At 39.3% G+C, this 17,144-nt stretch overlaps 1 protein-coding gene across 4 annotated transcripts in view; it reads left to right on the top strand.

Moving 5' to 3' along the window:
- LOC101169019 (homeobox protein OTX1) overlaps positions 1 to 16,742 on the top strand; it is a 77,221-nt gene extending 60,479 nt beyond the window's left edge. For 2 of the 4 annotated variants that reach the window (XM_078954217.1, XM_078954215.1), the window contains exons 2-4: positions 12,884 to 13,062; positions 13,389 to 13,540; positions 15,433 to 16,742. In XM_078954217.1, coding sequence (XP_078810343.1) covers positions 12,966 to 13,062; positions 13,389 to 13,540; positions 15,433 to 16,200 — 1,017 coding nt within the window. In that variant the 5' untranslated portion in view covers positions 12,884 to 12,965 and the 3' untranslated portion in view covers positions 16,201 to 16,742. Of the gene's footprint in view, positions 1 to 11,220; positions 11,493 to 12,883; positions 13,063 to 13,388; positions 13,541 to 15,432 lie in introns of those variants that run through there. The other 2 variants (XM_078954218.1, XM_004065671.4) reach the window with 2 other exon arrangements.
- Positions 16,743 to 17,144: the final 402 nt, after the last annotated feature.

The following is a 17,144-nucleotide window of genomic DNA, read 5'->3' as shown; positions in this document are numbered from 1 at the left end:
AAATCTGTTAATAAACACAGTGCTTTAGTAAATTAAAGAACTAAAAGTGCAATCTAACTACAGATTTATTCTATTGATTTCTTCCAAAGAACTTTTTGGAAAATGTTTATATCAAAGCTATACATTTTACCTACTCATTCATTTCTTTAAAATAACTTCATCAAGCTTTTTTCCAAAGAAGAAGCCAATACTCATTTAAGGAATTTATAAAACTTGACTTTTCAAGAAAATTTGGGGTAGTGGAAGATTTTAAAGTACATGACTGTTCATTTTAGCTTGCAGGCCCTAATATTCTCTGTACACAACCTGTTTGAGCTTAGTAATAATTTTTAAGAGTTTAAAGTGAAACATCAATAGCAAATGTATGCCGATAAATGAATTGTGCTCTTTTTTTTATTGCATATGTGTTAATGAGAGTTTACTAATCCGAGAACATAAATAATGGAAGCCATGTTTGAATAAAATTTAAACATCTGTATATCACCAGTAATTCATTTATAGCAGAATAGCATACCAGTTGTGGCTCTTTGAAGAATTTCATAGAAATTTCTTTGACATAAACATGTCAGTAAATGATGCAGGTGCTGGTCCCAAGCAGACAGAGATTTCTCCAGTTTCTCTGCGTTCTGCATTGTTGACTTACAAAACCTTTGAAGTTTAATGTTAAAATTTGATGTTTAATGCTAATAATTTGTTAATTTTAAAATTATCTCACAATATTTTAGCATTTTCTGACAGATTGGAGAACCTGTCTATCTTCACTTTTACATCAAATCCCGTTACTGACTTGATGTCAGTTCACTTGCTTTTGTCTTTTTTATACTTTTCTTGTTTTTTAATCATTATTAGTTCCTACGTTACCTATTATCTTAATTAGCTGGCATCTTATTTTAATAAGCTGGCATCATTTTTTAAATAAGCTTACTTTGTTTAAAAAAGTGTGGTGTTTTTTGCTTGTTGACCTCAGTGACTCAAGAAGAAAACAAAAAAGAAGAAGAAGAAGGCTGAGCTGTTGTCTGATGTTCGTCTCGGCTGCAGGAAGTGCAAAGTTGTCGCTCCTAGAATTTGCCCGGGTAATCCTCCCCAAATTGCTCTCTGTTGCATGTTTCAGCTGTTTGCACTGGATTAATGTGAGTCAGTGTTCAAATCGATGTTTATTAATGGTTTCTTTAAGTGTTTAAAGATTAGGTCATTAACATATTGATGAAGTTTGTAAAGTTGTTCGGGGAGAGAAACTGAGCCGCTGAGGTGACGAGGCAGAGGAAGAGGAAGAGTGGGTTTCCTCTGAGGAAGGTGGTGATGCTTTTAGGAAAGCAAGTTTTCCTCAGAAGGATTTAGGATACATTTTTCTCCCTCACATTTCCAGTGAAAGTTTAAGTCTGGGGTTTATATTTGTCGGTCAGAAACTGTGCAGCAGCTCACTGCGGCCCAACTCCCTGCGTCATAATTCCCTCTGACACCTGATAAGACGACCGATCCAAAATAAATCAATTCTCATTAGTTTTGTGTTTGCAAGGACTAAGAAGGAGTGCAGGGGCTGCTTTCCTGTCATTCATTCATCAGTCATCTGCTTAGCTGGTATCAGGTAATCTCCTGATTATTAGTGAGGAATATTGATGGAAAACCCTTCTGAACCTGTGACTGCTCTGCACATCAAGGTGGAGAGACATTAGTTTCCTCTCAGCTCATTTTAGAGGGAATTCTTTTCACTTTTAAGTCCCTGGCAGGTACGACACCCTTCTTACCTCTCCAGTCTGGTCTTAAAATATTCATACTCTCTGCCGACCAGTTTGTGGTGATGGTTTCCAGGACCAAACCTAAGCTGTACAAGTGTTGTTTTGGCTCCTAAACTTTGGACTCAGTTGCCACAGACAATTGGAGAGGTCACACTCTTACAGAATTTAAAAAAATATTTGTTTCTCCATTCAGTGCTTTAGCATCAGCCTGTGATTATGCTGGTTTGAATTTCTGTTTTAAATTAGTTTTGTGCTTTTTATTGTTGTATGTTTTATGATTGTGCAATGTTCTGTGTTTGTTCTTCCTGTGTACAGCACTTTGGGCCTCCTTGGCTGGTGGTGGAAGGTGCTGAATGAATGAATGAATGAATGAATGAATGAATGAATGAATGAATGAATGAATGAATGAATGAATGAATGAATGAATGAATTTTGGACACCTTTTATTTTTCTCATGAGAAAGCTTTAATGACAGTTGGCAATTATGAGGAAGAATATTTGAAAAGTCATGTTTTCTCTCTGGGTTAATCATGTAAAAACTGAAACTGAGGACTTGAATGGCTGCAATTGGATGTTTATCTGCATTTGTCTTCATTGTCAGTGGTCCTTTCGGACTCTTGGGAGGCATATCAAGAGGTGCGGTTATTTCTGGTTTCAGTTTGGTGCTGTTGACATTTTCTCTAAAGTCCCAGCACGCCTGCCAGACTCACTATACATATCATGCGTGGATCATTTCTTTGTTTGCAAAAAGGTGCAGCGCCTTAAAGACCCACTCTGACTAAAATTATGTTTTTGGTGTTTTTTACATGTTCTTGAGGCATTTTTTTAATGATGGAGGACATGTTTGAAGAAAATGAAGCTCAAAATTCAACTTCTGAATATTGTTTTTATTCAAATGGTTGTGAATTAGATGTATAGACGACAAATGCTGTTTGAAAAACAAACATATTTTGACCTACAAAATAGGCCAGGCGGCCAGAAGCTTCTCGCATCGAGCCCTCAGCAACGGGGAGGGAAAGGGGGGGGGTGGGATTGCTCCACGCCAACGGTCAGAAGTGAATTTCAAAGAAGTCCTGCTGCTCTGCAGAAACTATGTCTTAGAAAATGACACAAGTTTTTTAGTTTTGGTTAAAAACGATATCATCATAATTAAAAGTCCACTGGGAACACTAGATTTTTAAAATAATTCAAATGATGATCCGAGTGGGACTCTAAAACGCTGCCCGAACTGCAAACCTCACAAGATTATAAGTTAACAGCAAGGAGTCTGCCTGCTGTTTTTTTTTTTTATTCCAGTATATTTTCTTACAATTAATCCCTTTATCATTCTTTCTACCTCAGAGACTTCCTATCTGCTCAATATAAAATAAATGAATTGTAATAAATTGTTTATCTGTGATCCACTTTCGCTTTCACTCCTGTGAAAGCTCCTGTGTTTGTGTGGGTTCAAAATGTTAAGTCTTGAGTTGTTGTTGAATGTTGAGTGTTTTGGACAAACAGACCTCTTTTTCAATGTTCATAAGATTTCAGATCAAATATTCATACTGCTCTCCTTTCACCTGGATATGGGAAGTTGCAGGGGCAGAAATGTTGAGTCAAAAAATCTTACCCCGGAGGATCTGCCTCTCCCTGTGTGTTAAGGGGCTCGCTTACCTTCTCCTGTAAAAACCACAAAGAAACCTTTGTCTCAAGTGCTAGACTTTACATGTGAAGGTTTTTCTAAAATCAAAAACTTTCAGTCGCTTTAAAGATAAACCTGATTTTTGTTGACTGCTACTTGACCAAAAGCAAAATTTTATTAAAGTTTTTAAATGACAACTTTGCAAAAGTATTTGAATAAATTTACTTAATGGGTAACAATGGTAAAGACGCTCCCCACCCCCCTTGGTGGAGTTGGGATGTTAACAACGTGCTGCTGTACCATTGATTTCTCCGGCATTTATTTCTGTTTTGGTTCATGCTTTGGGTCTCTGTATTTGAAAGTTGATGCTCTTCTCTGAAAGGCGGATTCATGCATAGACTTCGCTGCTTCTGTAGTCTGCTGCGGTTTCAGATGATAAGCTTTTTCAGACGTTCAAAATCAATATGTAATCCTGTGCAGAGGCTTATCCGCAGGACCGGGCCATTTGTGAGGCTCTTTGAGCTTTGTTACAGGTCTTCTGGCAGCTCTGTGCCACAGATTGATTAGCTGCAGCAGCAGAATCCTATCAAATGGCCGTCTCTGATGATGGAGCAAACTCTCTGGCAGCCTAGAGTTGACTGGACTTCCAGATAAGGACGGATGGCAATTCCGTTGCTTGTCCGAACTGGGGGGTAAGAAGGCGGCAATTGTTATTGCCCTTTGCTCCTGTGTGGCTCCAAACAGGATGAGGTGGAAGGTGGACGCTCACATTTTAAGACATAAAACTGAAGGCTTTATTGAAAGAGACCCGCTTGAAGTTAAAGGGGTCAAAGAAAAGTGACAGTAAGCACAACTGGTGTGCTATTCTGATGGATCATTGTTTTTGGCATTCATGTTTATTCCTTTTCAAAAATTCTAGACGAAAAAATCATTAAATAAATATTGTTTTAATTATTTTTCATTTTACTAAAATTTAGGTCATATGCTTAGTTTCATTTCATTAAAGGTTGTTGCCTTTTTTTTTTTTTTACAAAACAGATGCAACTTTGTTCCATATTTTCAGAACGAAGGAGATTTGATGTAATCGTTTCCGGTCAAAACAGCAATTTCTAAATTAAATTGGCTCTAAATTAGCCAAAAGGTTTCTTATGAATTTCCCTTTAGTGGCGTTTTTTTCAAACCCTTAATGCTGTGGTAATGGTCAAGTCACTGGAGACTGAGGACACGTCTGATGTTTACAGACTAGAGAAGGGCAACTCTGGATATTTCTTTGACATTTTTTTTCTCTAAAAGCTTTATAATATACCCAGACACAAGCTCCACGGTCGTTGTGGGTTTGAAACATTATGATTTCAATGCTTTATTGGAAGCTGGAAAAATTAGACTGTTGCCTCGATTTTTTTCCTTTTTTGTGATTACACAAGACAAAGTTCCCGCACACACGAGGACATCCGCAGAGTTTTGGGCTGCCTGCTCACTTTGAAGTTGGATTTTAAGCTAATTGAAATTTGTCTTGAGCGAAAACACATTGCAGTATTTCTCGTCGCATACAGAGCAAAACTGTATAATGGAGAACCTACATTATATAGGGGGGGCTGAAGAATGGTGTAGTGGTCAGAACTCTCGTCTTACAGCGAGAAGAGACCGGTTCAAATGGCAACTGCGCCCTTTCTGTGTGGAGTTTGCATGTTCTGGACTGTTGAGTTGTCCAGGGCAGGACTGACCAATGCCGGTCCTCACAACAACCCTGCCCATTTGTCTCCCTGGACTGCGTGATGCTGACTACCTAAATCAGCTGTATTTAGTCTGTTAGGATGTGAAATCCCATGAGTCAGCTCATTAGGATCCCTGGACAGGAAGAGCTGGAATACAGGCAGAGTTGATACTCTTGAGGTTACCAGCTCCGGGTCCAGGGTGTACCCCACCTTTGGCTGGAAGTAGTTTGGTAGGCTGAAGGATCCTTCTGACCCCACACAGAAATTAGTGGGTATGGAAAATGGATGGACGGATGGATGATTAATGGGTGTGTCTGGGCTTTTGAGTTGTCCGTTGGTGACACAAAACCCTAACAGGATCGATCATACTTCTTTTCTCTGCATGCCCAAAAGAACTAGTCTTCATCTCTTTCTGAGCTCTTAGATTCATTTGCATGTGAACCTGCTACTTTGTTTGGATCCTTTTTCCCCCTGCAGAAGCCAATTGATCCCATGAAATGATCTACAACATTCCACGTCCCTATATTCATCTAGGAAAATGGATTTTATCGATTCCAGCACCACATCATCACAGTACCGCCACCGTGTTTGAGTATTGTAAACCTTTTAAAATATTCTGTTTCCTTCTCCTGGGGAAGAATTGTTTGTCACTTGAGACAAGTCTACTTTATCTACTTCATCTATTTGTCTTGTTGCTATCTTGACACGTTTATTTATCTCTGTTCTGATCCACTTTTTGTGAATGCCAGTTTGTTTCTGTGTCCATTCTCTTGACCTATTCATTCAGTTTGTTAAAATTTTTATCCCAAACCTGGCACCACTCAGCAATAAATTAGCAATGAACGAATGTCGTAAACATTCCTGATTAAATTTGGAGCCTGACGTTTTCATTTATGAATGGAAATGTGAGTAAAATCGATCATTTATGAGCCCAAAAGATCAGACACATTAAGAGTTCAAATGTTTTTTCACTTTTCTTGATCTTTTTGCTTTTAATCAAGAATAGTTTAGGATAGACGAACTGTCTAGGACTATTTTGAGAAACTAATGACTTTTTCTGGAGATGTTTTTGAAATTCCAGCAGTGTGAGACTCGAAGACAAACTGATAAACCTCGAAAAGTTTCAAGACTTTAACTTGTTTATTACCTTTAAAAAAAAAAGTCATGTTTCAGAATTGTACATTTTATGTTTACTCGGGTCTCTGCCATATTTAAAAATCTTGATCACTCTGAAATATCTTGATCACTCTGAAGTTGGATTACAATTTCAAAGGTAAAGTGACCTCATCTAAAAAACCTTTTTATATGACGGAAAGTCACAGAAAGTTCTTTTTTTCTATAATAAGCTTTCATTTTCTTTTAGACATCTTGGGAAGTTATTATTATAATTTTTTTTTCCTTTCGGGGAGGGTGTCAGGGATCTGAATCTGTGCATTCCTGCGTGCCTCGCCGGCGCTCACATGGTTACCGCTGCTACGCATTGTTGGAGATATCTGAATGAGCACCGGTCGTGCAAGTTTGAAGGTGATTGCCCGAGGGGCAGCAGAGTAAAAGAGTGAAGAACACAGCCAGAGAGAGGAGAGGAAAGGAGGGAGGGGGGGCATAATCCTAAAAGGATTGAAGTCCACCCCCCCAAACACACACACATGCATCTGAGTAATTCCTTTCACACACCCTCCCTGTGTCTTAGGGGGTGATGGGTACTGGATGGGGTCAGTTGGATTCTGGTGTCTGATTTCTCCATCCTCCACCCCCCCACTTTGTCATTGTTTGCCTTCTTAATGAGAGGGGCAGGGCCTCTGGGCTCTGATTGACAGCTGCATGCTCCTCTCTCAGCTTTCTCCACTGTGTTTCTGTCAGGACTTGCTGCCATCTCTACTGTACTCAGGGCAGCTCGTATTTCTGCTCCGGCTCCCCGGGTGTCTGTTAGTCTGTCAGGGTCTCATATGAGGAACAGCCGCTCTGAGCCACACAAACAAAAAACACAAACAAGCAAATATAAAACCTAAAAAGACCGGCCCTCAAACTCAAATTGTATGGGGGAAATTTTCACGTGAAAAGCCAGAAGCCTCTCCACTTGTTTTTTTTTTAATAACCTTTTAAATCCTTATTAAAGAGCTGTTAGCTTGTTTTAGTGCCCAGTGCAATACAGTGAAGGTCAGTTTGAAAAGAAAGATACAAATGTTAAATATATGAAAAGAATAAGCTGTTTCATTTGCAAATATTTTTTTGTTTTTATTTTTGAGTTATACAGTGTTGGTACCAGAGGCTAACAAACAAAAATTGTGGATATGTTGTAAAAACATTTCCACAGATTCATTCGCTAATGATGGAGTGGGTTTCAATCCCGGACTAGACCCCAAATATTTGTTTGTTTGGACAGCAATGAAAAAAGAAGTTAAACACAGAAATAAAGCTGAGTCTCAATTGTCTCATCACCTTATCAGACTCTATCCATGCTTCACAAAGGAACCTTTCAGCCGATAAACATGTTTGAAATCCATTCTTAAAGTGAACAATTTTATACAAATACCTTCGATTAGCAGGAAACTTGAGATCTACATATCAAAATATGACAAAAACAGCACAGGAACACAAGCTAGACCATCTGTCCACTCAGCTTTGTCTAAAGTTCATCTATTGATGTTGAAAAGTGAGGTAAAGCCAGCTTTTTACTTAAAATGAACTGCTCTCATAAGCCGTGCCTTTAACCCTTTAACACTGGACATGTGACTACTAAATAACACATGCTCTTTGACGTATTGTAAATTTGTAATTGTTTTCGATCAATCAGCTGATTTAATGTAGAGTAAAGTGGCTTTTTATATCAGCTTTGCACCGATATGCAGCACAATACTAACTCAAAGTGTTGCATTCCGGTACAGAGCCACTTTTCTCAGTGACTGTATCTGCTGTAATTACTCTAATTTGGTAAACAGTTAAAGGGTTATGGTTGTCAAAGAAAAGCTCTGGTGTGCGCGGGTTAATTCTGGTTTTATAAGACGTCACAGCTGCGTACTCATTCACCCCCCTTCCATCAATCCATCCCACACATTCATCCATCTTTCCATCCATCCATCCACTTCAGCTTGAGTAGGCAAATAAGGGGGCTTTCAGGCTATACTTTTGCTTTACTTGATCTCTCTGTTGTTGAAAGCATCTAAGATCTTTATTTTAATCAGAAGAAACACAGCGGTTGGACTCTGCTGTAACTCAAACACCCTTTCAGTGTAAAACAGTCATAAGCAAATGGACAATCCAGCTCTTCCTCTTTCAGAAAGATGCCCAGGTGTTCAATGAGAGATATATAATCTCACTGGTGTGACTTCCTTAGCAACTAATATTTTTAGACTCATAAAGTAGAAAGCTGACTGTCGAGTAGAGATAACTCAATAGAATTGATGTTTATTGTCATTAACTTATAGGTTCAAAAGACTGAAATACAAAAGACTGAAATACAGATATGCCATATTTCTTTGTTGACCTCAAACTCTCTTCCTTGCTTGTTTGTGAACAAAACTCCAGGATGCTTAGATGTCTACATTTGGAGTAGCGACCAACTTCTAACCCAACGAGGGCATGTCCCTTTTTCCTAGCTGTAAGCTCAAACTTGGAGGTGCTGATTCTCACCCCAAGAGCTTTAAAGTTGACCACAGCTCAATGAAAAACACGTAGGTTTTGATATTCGTGCTACAATACAACTTGGTTAGGAGTTAGAAAGGGTTTTTGAGCTTTGAAGTTACTCTTTCTAACACCCCTCCACCAGATTAACCTCTTAACCTGAATAGAAACAGGCAGAAAAAGAGGCGCAGGGTAAGCAGGTTTACAAACATGATCCATCCTTCTATCCAGTTTTCTTTCTTGCTATTTTTGGGTGCAGACTAAAGCGGGACCTCATGACTAAAAATGTTCAACAATCTGGGGCAGTTGCTGTCATGGACACTGGGAGGGGCTGGTTTTTAGAGCTTATATCAAACAAAATGAACAACAGGCAGAAGGCTCAGTGCGCTCTGAAAAATGTTGACATAGCAAAGAAATGACTTTATGACTATATTCACTTGAGGTAGCCTTTCATTTATGCGTAAGCTTGATTCCATTTTCTTTTTCATCTCCTGGTAGCCAAATTTTTACTTTTCTTATCCTTTTCAATGTGGGAAATGTTGCTTGTACTGCTCTCTGCTGCCAAAAAAAATTAAATTTGGATGGTATCCTGATGCTCAGCCTTAAACATTTAAGAAAAATCTCTCCAGTAAAAGTAAAAGGGATCTGTTTGCATTATCATCATTTAGGCTGTTTCTTCTGTCTCTTCCTGGCTGTTCAGACCGTCTCCACATGTTGAGCTCCGGCTCAGACCATCTGCTGACGGGGTTTTCGCTCTGAGCCAGCTGTCCCGCTGCATAATCACAGGCCTCTCCAGAGCTGATGCAAGTGTTTCTGCAAAGTGCCGTTCATGAGCGCACATAGAAGCAGCGCTGAGTGGGAGGGTGGAGGTTGAGGTTGTTATGGAGCAGAAGCACAGATTTCCACATTTCATTTATAGTATAACCACACGTGCAGATTAAAGCAGCTAATCTGCGTTTGGTGCCTTTAATCTGTGCCTCTTCAGAGATGGCAGTCAGGTTAGAGCTGTTAAAGGCTCTGCCTTTCATAATTTCTGATGAGAGGTCGCCACTGAGAGGTCAAGTGACTCCGCTCTCCACTGTAAATATCTGCTCTCAAAATCAATTCCCTAAAATGAGCAGATTATGAAGCACATCTCTCATAAGCAAAACGTTGACATTTCTTTTAAGGTAAATTATTTATTTCTGAAAAAAAAAAAGAAAGAGCCCTCAAGCTTAAAGTCTTCTTGAGTTGAAAATGTATTTTGTCAAAAAACAAAAAGCTATAAAAAAATAGTTGTGCAGGATGTCAATAATTATATTAGTCATGTTACTAACTTTAAGGTTCACACCTCCCTTTTCTGTGTTGAAGGTGACAATTTTAAGCATTTCTTTTCTTCAGTTTCTGCACAAGACCGCAAATTAAACTTTTTATTACAAAAACGATAAAAAGTGACAGTTTTCTCACCTGGTAGCCTCAAAGGAGCAGAAATCTTTTTCCCCGTTCTGTCGTTTCAGCCGCAGACAAACAGTTTTGCAGCCCTCTGCATTCCTACATCCTTCCTGCCTGTCTGACAACCTTATGCATCATGCTTTTAATAACTGCCAACAACACTAGCGAGAAGCCTCTGCAAACCAGACCCCCCCTCCATCTCACAGGCTGCAGTTGATCCCTGGATTTAAGGGTTTAGTATTAAGAAAATACTCCTGCAATTTGGGATTAAAGCCCCCAAATCCGCCACAACAACAATGACTCCGTTCATTTGATATCTTGATACTTGTCATCAATCACGGCCCGCCTGATGACAGAGAATGCACATTTCCTATTATTTTAAAAACTGGATACATTCATATCCTTCAAATATGGCTCTTAACTAAATGAATATAAAAAAACAACTTTAAAAAATCGAAGTGATTTTTGACCATGTATTTAAACTCATCTGTTTTAGTAATAACATAGTAAATTGAGATCAATGATTTATAGCAGCTTTAGTGCACCAGCCTTTTCTGCTTCTCAAAAAAATTTACTTTTACAACATTTTTGGGTAAATATAGAAGTGGATCCCCCCCCCCCCCCAGTTATCAACTAATTAAATATGGATGTCTTTAATGAAAATAATTGAAGATTTATGTCTTCTTGTTTATGTTTTCTATGCTTTAACAATAAAAAAAAATACCTGAGCTTAAATTTTCATATCAATGTTGCTGTGTTTTTTTTAAAGCACTCTGTACCGTTTCGGCCTTGACAAATCCATATTCGGCAACTGTTTCTGTTGATTTAAAAGCAAAAAAAAAGACTTTAAATAGAATTTTTTTTTTTAATCCTCAACATATAGTTTTATCCGGTTATTTTTCTTTGTGTGTGTGGCCTTGATAAGGTCGCGTTTTGTATTTTTCTCTGCAACTTTTTGAAACACTCCACGTCACGTGATCCACGTTCTGTTCGAAATGGGCGGGATCTTGAAGTCCAACTCGAGAGCTAATTGGTCACTCCTTCGGCTCCGGTCGTCCTGATTGGCTGGCGTCAGTAAAAACCGCGCGGCTTCGTTGATTCATAGACGAGCTCCGGCCTCGGAGGATTCCGTCAACCTCCGTCCGTCCGAGAGAGCAGCCGCGCCGCAGACCCTCGCAGCGCTCGTCGGTGGAGCAATTTTCGGATCAACTCGGTCGCTTTTTCGTTCGCAGACATTCGTGCGATGCCCGCGGAGCTCCGCCGCTTTACCCTCTGTAGAAATCAAAGCTCCTCCACCTGGATCTATTTCCTAAAAAACTCTGGATCTCACTGCTTTTTAACGGGAATTTAGAAATAAATACTGACAAGGTGAGTGTTTTTACCTAATAATCTTCTGTGAAATTAATTGATTTAGGCCGTTTTTTAAATAAATTGTTTCTCTCATTTAAAGTAACTTTTCAAAATCTGAAAAGTAAAATCCGTCTATAACGTGACATAAAATATTTTTTAATGGTCTCTTATGCTTTTTCCTTATTTTCTTGTTTCTTTCTTACAAATAAATAGAAATAATAATTACACATTTATTAGTTATCTTTTAAAAAGAGCATATTTGTTGTGGGTGAAACCACTAAACTGTATTCAGGTGTGTTTTTGGAGAGGGCTGGTTTGTTGATCTGCAGCCCCGGCCGCAGCGATAAGAGCTCTCCGCTAATTGTGGCGCAGCAGATCTAATCTAAATTGTAATGGAGTTCATTTGCACACAGTTTTGGCGCATTTACATTGCGTAATTCAGCTCCTTCCTGCGGTTATGGAAATGAGGCTGCTGCGCTGTGAGGCCCGGGGCAGTTTTCAGGGGACCCGGGGCTGCAATCTCAGCTAAACGGACCCCAGTGGATTATGGAAATGTCCATCGAAATACAGCAGAGACGCACGAGGAGAATGACACAATTCATGCAGACATGAAAGTTATTTTGCTGACTAAAGTTTGTTCATTTCAGATGGTAATTTAAAAAAAACATTTTAAACAAAAATTTAGCTTTTAAGAAGAAGAATCAGAAGAAACAGCAAGTCCTGCTGCAGGAGTTTCAGGACGTGCGCCAGAGTCACGTTTTTTAAGCCAAATCACTTTTAAGAAATTAACAAACAAAAAAAGACTAACACAAACAGGACAAACTGTGCAGTGAAGTTGGAAGCTGTGAAGAAGTCAGTAAGCTTGAGTCTCCGCAGGCCGATTTAATTATGAGTTATTAAATTAAAAAAAGGTGGAATGGAAATCAAAGCCCTAATTGAATCTGAAAACCACAAAGAATTTTTTTCTAAACGTTAGATTTTCTCAAACATCTACTAAGACTATTTTCTTTTTTTAAAAATAAATATTATCTTAAAAATATGGACTGGAAACAAAACTTTAAGAAGCAATTCCCTGGAAATAAGGCGAGAATGTGTTTTTCTCTTAATAATAACTTTTACTCTTATAAGGATACTTAAGAAAATCTAAAACTAAGTAAAATACTATTAAGAGTGCTTCCTGCATGTATAATTTATAAAAAAAAAATCGTCGTTGATCTATTATATAAGAAGAAGCCCCAAGGAGTAGTTCAAAACATTTCTAATAAACCAATAAAATCCTAAATAAATGATATTTTCTGCTCTTATTTACTATAAACTTGAATTGTTAAAAAAAAGTTTTTATTGTGGATTTTTTTTAAAAAGTTGTTATAAAGCTGCCTTTTTGACTCTCGGACCCTTATCTTGTGCAGGATCCCGCAGCGCTTCCAAACCGCCGGGGCCCCGCACCTGCTCCGTCCCCGCAGACCGCCTTTCCCCCCGCCCCGCTTTAGCATGATGTCTTATCTCAAACAGGCCCCGTACGGGATGAACGGACTGGGCCTGAGCGGAGCCGCCATGGACCTGCTGCACCCGTCCGTGGGATACCCGGGTACGGCCGCGAGTCCGCGAGCACGCGCTCAGAAGCTCCTTTTTAAGGGCCGCTCTGGCGCTTTTGATGTTTAATAATTTATCTGATTTGTTCACATAAATTAGAGGTATATGAATTAGAAGATTATAAACTTTAATAAACTTGCGGTTTTTGTGGCTTAATAACGTTTCTGTTAAAAACTAACTTTTACGCATTTTTGATGCGTAAAAGTTATTTCACGCATCCAATGTGCACACTCTTAAAAGTTGTATTTTTTATTCCATGAGTAGTTTGTTTTAATTTCAGGCAGTTTTTTTAAACTTGTTTTCTTTTCTTTTTTCTCGCAGCCAACCCACGGAAGCAGCGGCGGGAGCGCACCACCTTCACCCGCACGCAGCTCGACATCCTCGAGTCTCTGTTCGCAAAGACGCGCTACCCCGACATCTTCATGAGGGAGGAGGTGGCGCTGAAGATCAACCTGCCGGAGTCCCGAGTGCAGGTGAGACGCCGTCAGGTGCGAGGATAGATAGAAAACTGCGGCAGAAGCAGTTGTAAAAACACCTCAAAAAATTTGACTGTTCCACTCCTCCACTTCCCCAAGTCTGATCATCAACCAAAGGAAAGGGAGTTCTCATAGATCCAGTAGAGACAAGTCTTTCATGAAAAAGGAGAGTTTGGCAGCGCGATCATTTCTTTGATGTATAGAAAAAAAGCTTTTTATTCTGTACTGCGAGCGCGAGGAATAAAGCTGTTTTAACTGAAACAAAACCGCCGATTTAACCGCGACTTTCCGAGGTCACGCGCTCATCATGTCAACCTTAAAGTTTTACACAACAGTTTGGTCCTTGTAACGTAAGAATCAAAACCTTTCTGGGGGAAAAAAGAATCAAAACCTTTTTAAAACTGATGTTAAGTTCTGGCTTGTCTTTAGTTTATTAAAAAAAATAAAAGCTGAACATCTAATTTAAAATAGAAGTAAATTACGAATACATACAAAAAACTTAAAATAAATAAAAGTGAGCAAAATATTTTAGTCACCTTTTTTCTCTCAACAAATAAATGTCCTTATTTTTAATGTAGATTCCAAAAAAAACCTTGAAACTGCACATATAATGTGAAATGTTTAGGCCAAAAAGAAGAAAAGGTGATATGCAACAGGTTCTTACAAAGTTAGCAGAACTGAGGAAGGATTTTAATAAAGAAACTGCTGCAAATAAATCAGATCTTTCTCATTTATTCTTGTGTTATTATCATTTATGTTTAGCAGAATCTTTTTTTCCAAAGACTACAAAAAGTTGAAGCATTTTTCCTTGTTGATAAACTTTTAAAAAATCTGTAAAAATGGCTTTACTGTACAGAGATAATATAGACAGTTTAATATATAGTTTTTTCTTAAATCTGGTTTGATCTTTATGTGTATAATAGCAACTGTTCATTTAACAGAACAGGAAAAACAAAAAAAAAATGTTATTTTCTGCAACCAACCGTATTGCTTTATGCAATGCTCATAATGAGAGTGTAATACTCGCACACCTGTCCTCACTGGCTCAAATAAATAATAAAACAAAATTTAAAACTCAGTTATTTCAAAATATTAAAACAAAAATATCTGAATAGTACAAAGGAAAACGTCTATTCTGGAGGTTTTTGGGCGTCCGAAAACTTTGCTTTTATGTAAAACATCAACTTCAGATTGATCAAATTTAAGAAAAGAAAGACTTTGAGTTAATTGTTTTCTTTCAAGCCTGTAGTTCAAGTAAAAAGGCAAATAGAAATTCAATTTTTAATTTTTATAAAACTCACTTTACAAATTATATATTTAAGACGGAAAATTACAAAGGGTTGTTAATAGATTATTATAGAAAAATGAAGTTTTTGCTGTTTTCTTAGTTCTAAGCAGTGATGAAAGCTGTCCTATGGCAATGTCTCATTCTTCTTAAGTTACCAAATACTTCAAGTATTGAGTAAAAATTTGCAATTTTTTTAGTTTGACCTTGCTGAAACTTAAAAAGTTAATCAGTTATCTTCTTAAATGCCACCGCAATGAAATGTATATGAAACCTGAAATACAGGAAGAGCAGTTTTGGAGAAAAAAAGGGGCTTTTCTAGAAGATCTGCAGATATTTGTGTTTCTTTACCTCAACGGCTTAAAAGCAGCAGCAAAATGTCTTCTGATCCAGTCTAATTAATAAAATATTTATCTAAATGTCGGTTTTGTTGACAAAATCTGCATAAAACCATCAAACAGAAGTGCAGTAAATGTGGCAGCAGAGGAGTTAGGTCAGAGGTCAGAGCTGCAGCTACTCAATGGGATCAGGTGGAAGAGGCGTGGCGGTTCTGCGACCCATCTGGCGTGTGACGGTGACCTTCTCTGTTCTGCTTCTACCTCAGGTCTGGTTTAAGAACAGACGAGCAAAGTGTCGCCAGCAGCAGCAGAGCACCAACAGCGCCAAGGTCAAGCCTATGAAGAAGAAGCCATCTCCGACCAGAGAGAGCACCGGGTCAGAGAGCAGTGGACAGTTCACACCACCGCCTGTGCCTAGCTCCTCCTCCACCTCTTCTTCATCCACCTCCTCTTCTTCCTCCTCCGTCTCCTCTGGTTTGGGCCTGATTGCCACCTCTACCTCCGTTACTGCTCCAGTCTCGTCCATCTGGAGCCCGGCGCCAATCTCTCCGGCCCCGGCGCCGGCCAATCTGCCAGACTCAGCGGTCCCTGCCAGCGCCTCCTGCATGCAGCGCTCTGCATCTTCCTCAACTGCTGGATCAACGCCGTCCTACCCGGTGTCCTACAGCCAGGCAGCTTACAGCCAGGGCTACCCCGCCTCGGCTTCGGGTTCCTACTTCGGCGGCATGGAATGCGGCTCCTACCTGGCACCGATGCACTCCCACCACCATCCGCACCAGCTCAACGCCATGACAGGTGGCTCCATGTCAGGACACCCCCACCACCACATCAGCCAAACATCAGGCCACCACCACCATCACCACCACCCCACACATCACCACCAGGCGTATAGCGCGCCGGGCCTCGCTTTCAACTCCACGGACTGTCTGGATTACAAAGAGCAGGCGGCGGCTTCGGCCTGGAAGCTCAACTTCAACGCCTCAGACTGTTTGGACTACAAAGACCAGGCCTCATGGCGTTTCCAAGTGCTGTGACTCCACTTCTTTGAATGCAACTTGGTTTATTTTGGAGATTCTTCACACTGGTAGAACCTTAGAACTGCTTTCCATAATGTTTGAGGATGCACTGAAACCGTGAGCATGGTGATTATTTTTCTACTCAAGAAAAACTGACCCAGTTTTTAACTCCAAGGCCTTTACCAGTAAAAGATCAGCAGAACCTGTGAGGAACTCTTGGACCACAAACTCTGAGAAACACAGACTGGAGAAAAGAGCCGTCAGCGGACTTCTGATTGGGCTTTTCTTGAAAGAAACAGAACGGTGCGATAAAACGGGTCACACTGTGATAAAAAATCCTTTGGTCTTTAATCTGGATCTGGAGCAGAATCCCCTCCCGGCCTGCGGCTGTCAGTTATGGAGACTGAAATGCGGCACTTGTTTATACAGGGACAGATTTTCCTATTTGTTCTTTGCAGAGAAAAAATACAAATGTGAACTGGACACATGATGTCTGCGTTGCATTGAAGCTCGAAAGATGTACATTCGTGTCGTTATAATAAACTCGTATTGAAATTCAACCGTTCCAGAGAAACATTTTTTTGCGAAGACGCTTCAAAATTAAACAGCAAAGTTTGATGGTGCTCATGAAAGCTACACAAAGATTTAGTTTTTATGAATTTAGAGAAAGTTCAACTGTATTGGCTGAAATCCCAGTTTCACAGTTGTTTAAACTCGTTCTTACCAAAAGGTGGTTGAAATAACATAATTTGTAACATAAAGTTTTGTTAAAACTTTTTGTTAACTTAAAAGACTTTCATCTTGACACTTTTTGCAACAGGGACCTTGAATACAGTAATCTAATGTTTGTTCTTCCTCCAGGAATAAAAGTTTGTTGAAGATTATGCAACCCTCTATATTCCTGCAATTTAAACCAAATATAAAGGTGTTCTTATTTATGAGGGCTGAAAAAAGAAAAGATA

The sequence above is a fragment of the Oryzias latipes genome, chromosome 1, assembly GCF_053564925.1.
Source record: "Oryzias latipes strain Hd-rR chromosome 1, Olatipes_Hd-rR_3.1".
Lineage (NCBI taxonomy): Eukaryota > Metazoa > Chordata > Actinopteri > Beloniformes > Adrianichthyidae > Oryzias > Oryzias latipes.
The sequence above is the reverse complement of the archived record's forward strand: the minus strand, read 5'-3'. Positions and strand labels throughout refer to the sequence as shown.